Raw genomic sequence first — 8,510 nt, forward strand, 5'->3', positions numbered from 1 at the left:
TACATATTTAAATCATATGTTAGCTAAACATTTGAAATATAATAGTTTAACCATAATAATTTCTGGGTTAGCATTTCTAAACATATAGTTTTACACAGGGCTCTTTTGGTAGCAGGAACCCCTTTGGATATTAGGTGACACACCCCTAATGTAGCCAATCCTCCAAGAGCTTACAGTAGCCCCTGTAAGAAGAGCTCTGTAAGCTCTTGGAGGATTGGCTACATTAGGGGTGTGTCGTCTAATATGCAAAGGAGTTCCTGCTACAAAAACATAAATGTGTAACATAAGACTTAAATTGAAAGATAAGAGGTTTACAGATTTATTTGTATTGTCTTAGCTAAAGGCCATATCTTTAACCACAGTTACTTGCCTGGCTTTAAAGGGCTGGTTGAGCTGATCCAAGAAGTTCCCGCAACAGTGGGCATTATGTATGTAATGTAATGAAAGGAATGTATGAGCTTGAGTCTAGAAAGGTATTGTAAAATAGACCTATCAGAACAAAGGAAGTTCTGGAGGGAAGAGAAATGATTGGTCTTTATGTACTGCATTTGATTGGACCTTATCTGATATGTGGCCGTGGCTTGCCAAGCCCGGACAGTTTAAAAAGGAGCCTGTTGCTCCATTGATTTGTCTCGTTCTGGTTCTTCTGACTTCTTGTTCAATAAAGCTGTTAATCACTGTTCACCTGCTGCCTGAGTCTCGTATCTAACAGTGGGTTTTGTTCTTTTATTATTTGAATGGCCAGATCCCTACACCACATTTCAAAGGTCCTCTCAAATTCAGTTGCAGTTTCTACCAGTGCACTAGGGGTTGATATTAATAGAAAAACCTCATGGAACAAGTTTCATTGTCCTTTTGGTTCTGATCATTATGTACAAATTCGGCAAATGTCCGAATAAAAACGGTTATTCAGATAAAAATAACCTCACCACTTAAGGAATCCAAATGGACCATATCATTATTATATGGTGACTTCTATCTAATGAACAGTGAGCCAGTGCAAGACGTACAGAAAGTGGAGAAGCTGTGGCTCAAGGGTAGAGTATTTGCTCAACATACAGGAGGTCCCTGGTTTAATCCTTGGCATCTCAGGTATAAACGATCAGGTAGGGGGTGATATGAAAGATCCATACCAGGAACCCTGGAAAGCTGCTGCCAGCCTAAATAGACACCTTGATGGTTAAGTGGACTGACTCAGTATCAGGCAGCTTCCTGTGTCCATGTGGCTTTTCCGGCCTTCCTCTTCCTGCTGTGAACGACTGTGCTCCTCCCACATAAAAGTCTGCTCCTGAGGGCTTGTGGATTTATTCCACACAAGATGGGAACAAAGTGACAGTTCTTCCATTGATGGTAAGATACAAGCGCTGAGAAATATCTTTAATCGTTATCACACAGGCTTCTGGATAACAAAAATACACAATTTAATACGAAATTTACAATTCCACAAAAGCAATCTAGGCTTTCAGAATTTACCTCAGGCAAAAAATGACAATCAAGGTTATCGAACCCTTTTGCCCCAAATCAATGTGACGTCTAGGTTTCATACCCAAATAAACTAAGATTTTATTCTGCAATCCATTTCTGTGCCAAAAACATAATAGAGTTAATCATTCCCTCCGGTGGTGAGTGGGTGTGGGTGCGTTTATGGTCTTCTTTGTGTGCAATAAAACTGCAGCTATGTTTATGAAGCAGATTGGAACCCTGTCTCTGCCTTAGTACACCTGAGGCTCAAAGGCTCAGAAACGAATCAGGCAGGCAGAAACTGATCACTTCTCCCAGCCTCTAAGCCTCTATCTGATTTACCACAGAGAGGGAAACTAAAACAATAAAGCATAACACCAGTGCCTTGACAAGTTTGGGAAGTAGCAAAAATGTTTAAAATCAAGCATAAAATGAACATAATATGAATACAGAAGAATTGCCAGATTTGAGGACAAACAACTTGGGGAGGGAAGAAGAAAGGAACCTCAACCATGAAAGAACACCCAAAGAACCAAAAATTCACAGATTCATGAAGCCATATGCAAAACTAAACTGCTCAGACCCTTGGCATGAAATATGGTGCTCTGAGTGCATCTGTCATTCTGATCTAAGAAGCTTCTCTATATATTGGTTTGTTAATTATAACCCTAATTTTCTCCTGCATTGTGGGACCCAAAATAGCTTACACAAAAGTTAACCAATGAACTAGTTTAAAACCACAATATATCAAAATCCATAGAACATAAGAATATAAGAGAAGCCATGTTGGGTTGGGCCAGTGGCACATCCAGTCCAACTCCCTGTGTCACACAGTGGCCAAAACCTAGGTGCCATGAGGAGATCCACCAATGGGGCCAGAATTTCATGTATTAACCAGGAACAAAGTTGTCACCAAAAACACATTTACATAGTTGGCTTTACATAATTTTTGAAACCTCTGAAGGATGCGTTCCTTACTTATGACCTGAAGGAGTGTTCTATAATACAGTGGCAGACACTGAAAATGCCTGAGCTGAAACAGTACTCAATGTTCTTATAGATGGAATAAGAGGCACACGTGAGATGATGCAGGGAGTTGCTGCGTGAATGACAGATGGTCAGATATGAGGTTTGGATGGCCTGAAGGGCTTTAAAGTTTGATAGGTAAAGGTAAAGGTTTCCCTTGCTTGAAAGCCAGTCGAATCCAACTCTAGGGATGTGGTAGTCATCTCCGTTTCCAAGCCAAAGGGCCAGCACTGTCTGAAGACGTTTCCGTGGTCATGTGGCCAGCATGACTAGATGCCGAGCCGCATGGAACACTGTTACCTTCCCACGGAAGCAGTACCTATTTATCTACTTGCAATTTCTTGCTTTCGAACTGCTAGGTTGGCAGGAGCTGGGGCCAGAGACAGGAGCTCACTCCGTCCCACGGCACACGGGTCTCAAACTGCCGAACTACCAACCTTCTGGTCTGCAGTTCAGAGTCTTAACCACTTGAGCCACCACAGCCCCTTAAAGTTTGATACCAGTATAATATTCAAAAGTCTATTCCATGTTTTATCAGAGTTTCAGGGTACTGGAATCTGGAGGATTCCCAGGCCACTTTTACTTATGGGTCTAGAACGATTGGATGTAGGCAAGCTGTTATGAAGAACTCTGGCAGGCCTCTTTCTTTGCTTCTCTTTTTCTTATACTGTTTATTCTAACTTAAGTTGTTATACTGGGTTTACTTAAGAAAACCTTCAGCATATTCCTGAGTCACTACAACATCTTACATTGGTGACGAACTGAGAATTTATTTATTTTTTAATTTCAATTTATATTCCGCCCTCCTGGCAAAAAGGCTCAGGCGGATCATAGGGTTGCCAAATCGAAATTGGCCGGGAGCGGGGGGCTCCCAGCCGGCGTCAAGCTCGTGCACGCGTGCGTCACCCGGAAGTGACATCACACACTGGGGCCACGCTATTTGAGGGGAAAACTCTTTGTTTTCCCCTCAAATGGCGTGGCCCCGCCCCCAGCGTGCGCATTGGGTCTCTGAGATGTTCTTATTCTGGATCGCGTAGAGGTGATAAGCTTCAACTTCAGCAGGGGAGGCCAGTTTATATTGGATGCCTGCCACCTCAGCCAAAGGCCTGGCAAAACCGCTTCATTTTACAGGCCCTGTGGAACAGTAATAAGTCTGTATGGATTTTGAAAAACTATCTGTGGCCTGCCTTAGAGACAGACTCCTCTCCATACAGGCTAGCACTGACACAGGTACTCCCTTGGAGAATGGAAGAGGATATACCCAGGGATTTCGTCTTTTTAATAAGGTAACAGCCTCAATCTTAAATTATGTTTGGGCATGAGAAAAAACTTCTGTTTTCCATACCTTAATGGCAGTGTTTTGTGAGAAATTACTATAAATATTTGAAGACTGCTGGAAACGGAATCTGCTAGCAAACTGTAACGCTCTTTTTCTGGACTTATGCCTTTTGTACTCCTGATGGATTTGTACTGGACTTGTTGTACTGGACTTGTTTATTTGTCATACAATCAACTCTTTGTTCACTGCTCTGATATGTTTTTATGTTGTATGTGGCATTTTGCTGTACTGTTTATAGTAGTCATGACAAATTATATTGTCGGAATATATTGATTCGTTTTAATGAGTGGACTGAAGGCGGCTTCTTTGGATGTTTTTCAACCTGCATGTTATATACCTCTGTACTTTTGTACTTTTGTCTTCTATAGAGGTGACACAATCAGCGCTTACAGTAATTTTTCACAAAGAAGCCACAGCAATAGCTGTTAATCCTGTGATTAAGAGAGCCCAACCTTACTTCTACCAGATGTCATTATTGTGGAAGACAACACTTTCACAAACACACCTGTCCAGCCAAGAAAAGGATTTGTCACACATGTGGCAAATTGAACCATTTTGCTTCCATCGAAAGACACAAACACCTAAAAAGATTACTAAACTATGAAGGACTCTGGTAGGCCTCATCCAACTTTTTAGTTTCATACCAGTTGTTTTGAATGTTATAATCTGTTTACCTAAGACCCTCAACATATTCCGAAGTGACAGCATAGAACAACCTAGCACATGAATGGAACACAAAAGAAAATTGGCAGCCAGTATAAAGATTTTAAACAAGTGTACGAAGTTCTAAATTTATGTTGTGTAAACTGTATAGAATAATTTTCATAATTGATAGAGTTTTTATTTGTTTGCTGCACTGTCTTCCTAGTCATGCATTAACAAAATGTAATAAAGAAGGGGGGAGGGCAAATACAGAACAAGAAAAAAATAAACTATTTACAATTATTGTTTTACAGTTTAAACAAGATGTTTTTCCAGTTTGATTGCCCGTATTTGTACCATTTATTAAATCACATATTTCCATTAATCTATAGTATTGAATAGGATAAAGAGTAGCTGAGCACTGGCTGGAAAAAGATAAAAATGAATCCTGAGCTGCATAAAGAACATCTACACTCACTAGACCTTTTGTTAATCCAATTTGAGGCATTAATTTTTCTCATCAGAGCTATATTGCACTAAACATTATACCACATATCAATTGTAATTTTTTGTGGATTTCTACTTTTGTGACATGGTGTATGTCACTGCTATTGAAAAATATAAATGTTTTTCTGTAAATAAATTTTAATATTTAATAAATATTTTTGTAAATAATAAATAAATCGTCCACTTCTGCATCTGGAATAACAAAATTATGCAATTAAACTTAAATCACTTACTAGATCAACTCCCCTCACTCCAATTTTTTTGCCAGCTCCACCACATATGGAAGTATGTACTTATATTACTATTTTTTCTGTTTTCTATGCAATTCAATCTCCTTCTTGCAAACGAGGCACATTGAGTGCTTTACCCAAAATTCTCATGCCTGTGTGGGGATTGCTTAATAAAAAATGGAGTGAACACAAGAGGGGAACTAAACTCTATCCTCTCTTGTATCTTGACTCAGGTCTTTCTCCCCACCAGGCTCAGCTTTCCTGATTTTGAATGAAAATCATATACATTTAATAAGTAAATAAATACCTCCAGTCATGGTTCCCAGCATAACAATTTGGAGATGGGGTTAAGTTGTCCGTACTTTACTGTTTGCTGGTTTTCACTCTCCTTTCTGTGCTTGTATGGTTTTGAGCAAATAATAGGAAAGCCAAGAGTTTGGACCAGAACCCACATCCACAGCCATCACCTTGGTGACCAGGTAGGCACCCTAGACTGACTTTTAAACCAGTCATTGCAGGGTGATGTACAGTTTGGAAAGGAGTAAAGGAAGGAGGATTATAATTTTCATGCAAGATAACTCAAAAAATAATTTCTGAGTTTAGTGGAGAACCACCAGCATCAACTGTCTTCATTAGAACTCCGAAATCTGTTATCTTCTCTAACTCGATAGACTTAAAATTATTGGGAATACTAAAAATTTCCAAGTCATTAACAGTCTTCCTAGACAGGAAGGACTAATCACCAGTACTTTAATATTTTCCCAGTATATGTCTTTTGGACAATTATTCCTGCAAAAACACTAATTAATCATTGTTATTTAAGAACTGGATGTGAATTATGCTTCTTGAACTTAGACTGCTAGATCATTGGCAATGTGCCCAACATATTTCTTTGTGTTCAAGAGCTTTTAGGTATTACTGAGTAGCAAGAAGAAAAGAGTCTTGTTTCATCTTCAAAACTGACAGATTAATCTTGTGCCAGTGCAAAGACTTCTTTCTTAATAATGGTTGTTTCTAATAGGAAAAGTAAGCTCTCTAATGTTGGAGACTTTGCTGTTAATGCTGCCCATTGAACTTTTCCATTATCATTCTCAACTTCCACAAAGACTCCAAAGAGTCACAAAGACACTTTCCATCTATTCATCTGACCAGAATGTCATTCTTCATTTCTTTCTCATAATCAATTATGACCCCAAACACAGATATTCCCAGCTTTTATTCAATCTAAAAAAGCAGTGTATTTCATCAGACACTGATGGAATAAGTGAGCAATCTGTTCATTTTAATAAGAGTATACATTCCTCACTTGCACTGGGGACCAGACTATCCTGGGGATATAGGTAGATTGGATTGATTTTCATAACACTTGGGAACATTGCCATTCATGTCCACTATCCATATTTATTAAATATTGCTGAGCTTGAACAGGTGTGCAAGCAAAGCTGAAGACTGCAATCAGCAAAGATCAGCATAAAGATTTTCACACTACTTTTAAGAACATGTTCAAGACAATCACTTATTGTTTCCAGAAACTGGCTGACCTCTGAAGAGCAACTCTCCCTATCCCTGGTTTCAAATCTTTTAGAACCTTAGCAAGACATGCTTTGCTTTCCATGACACACCAAAGTGCAAACTATCACTCCAGACACTAACAGCAAGAAAAAACACAAAGATGACTCCCAAGTGGCCTTTCTGTACAGATAAGGTTGCTTTACGCATAAGGTTGCTGTATACGTAAGGTTGCTTCCCTTTAGTACACCAAATTGGCATGAATGATTGCAATTAATAAGGGTTTCATGAACGGTCAAACGTTAAGGATGTAAGTGCATCCCACCATATGCCTGGGATGATAATTATAGCCTTACCTCACTCATGACTTGTCCTTCTGCTGCATGATTAGGAACTTCCTGGGAACTCGATGAAATCCTTGGATCCTGCTGGGACTGAGCAGGCTCCACAGAAAACACAGGAAAGAAAGGCCTGAGAAACCTGAACTCACTGTTCAGAGATCCACCAGCTAAGCACACCTCATAGTTGTAAGCCCGGGAAAGGGATCCAGCATCAGCATCTCCACAGTTCTCAGGAAAATTCGGTCCCACTGGGAAACTTCAGAGCTCAGGGGAGGAGATCCATGGTCCACAGCCCTCACAGTCACTTGGAAATCTTTCACCTGCTCATAGTCCAGAGATCGGATGGCATACAGATTCCCAGTTTCAGAGTTGATGGAGATGTATGAGGACACAGGTTGATCACTGACCTTCCCAGGCAAAAGAGAATAGGTCACTTTGGCATTGTGCTCCATGTCTGGGTCCTTGGCTTGGACCAGACCTACGAGGAGACCTGGAATATTGTTTTCCCATAATTGTATTTCATATGTTGACTTCTCAAATACTGGAGCATTGTCATTGACATCTGAAATCTGGACATTAATTATTCTTGTTGCTGTGAGCCTGGGAGAGCCCTGGTCTGTAACAGTAATGGTGATGTTGTACTCTGAGACTCTTTCTCGGTCCAGGGGCTGCTGGGTGACCAGTTGATAGTATTTATTCACAGATGCTTTCAACAGAAAGGGCAACATTGCCTCAGTGGTGCAGGCAGTTCTGCCATTATCTCCAGAGTCTTGGTCTGTGACACGGAAGAGTGCCACCACCGTATCCAGGGGAGAATCTTCTGGTAAGGGGCTGGTGAGGGACGTGAGAGTCACCTCTGGGGCATTGTCATTTCCATCCTCAACCTCCACTATAACTTTGCAGTAATCAGAAAGCCCGCCTCCATCTGTGGCTTTGATGTTTATCTCATAATTTCTCTCCTCTTCATAATCAATGGTTCCTGAAACTGTAAGTTCCCCAGTATGTTTGTTTACACTGAATGCTTTGAGCACATTTTCTGACACCTGGCTGAAGGAATACGTGATGTCCCCATAGGAACCAAGATCCTTGTCAGTTGCTTCGACTTTTGTCACAAGTGTCCCTTGGGGGGCAGTTTCCTTCAGTTTCACTTTGTATACAGAATCACCAAACTGAGGGAAATTATCATTATTGTCCAGAACTTTAACTATGACTTGTGCTGTGCCTGTTCTCTTTGGGGTCCCTCCATCAACAGCTGACAAAATCAGGAAAAGTTGTGCATCATCTTCACGATCTAATGGTTTTCGTAATACTAACTCTGCATATTTGCTACCATCACTGTGACTTCGTACATCCAACCTAAAATTTTCATTAGGACTAAGTGTGTAATTCTGTACAGCATTTTGTCCTTTGTCTGCATCCTGAGCTCTCTCCAAAGGGAATCTGGTATTCACTGGT

At 40.4% G+C, this 8,510-nt stretch overlaps 1 protein-coding gene across 1 annotated transcript; it reads right to left on the bottom strand.

The window, feature by feature from the left end:
* Window positions 1–7,222: 7,222 nt before the first annotated feature.
* LOC107109976 (protocadherin beta-8-like) lies at window positions 7,223–8,494 on the bottom strand (the record flags this gene model as incomplete). The annotated part of the gene is made up of 1 exon (XM_015410684.1): window positions 7,223–8,494. A coding segment is annotated over one exon (1,272 nt), but the record flags the coding sequence as incomplete, so codon positions are not given.
* Between the last annotated feature and the right edge of the window lie 16 nt (window positions 8,495–8,510).

This window comes from Gekko japonicus, unplaced genomic scaffold (assembly GCF_001447785.1).
Source record: "Gekko japonicus isolate JY-2015 unplaced genomic scaffold, Gekko_japonicus_V1.1 scaffold5824, whole genome shotgun sequence".
Lineage (NCBI taxonomy): Eukaryota > Metazoa > Chordata > Lepidosauria > Squamata > Gekkonidae > Gekko > Gekko japonicus.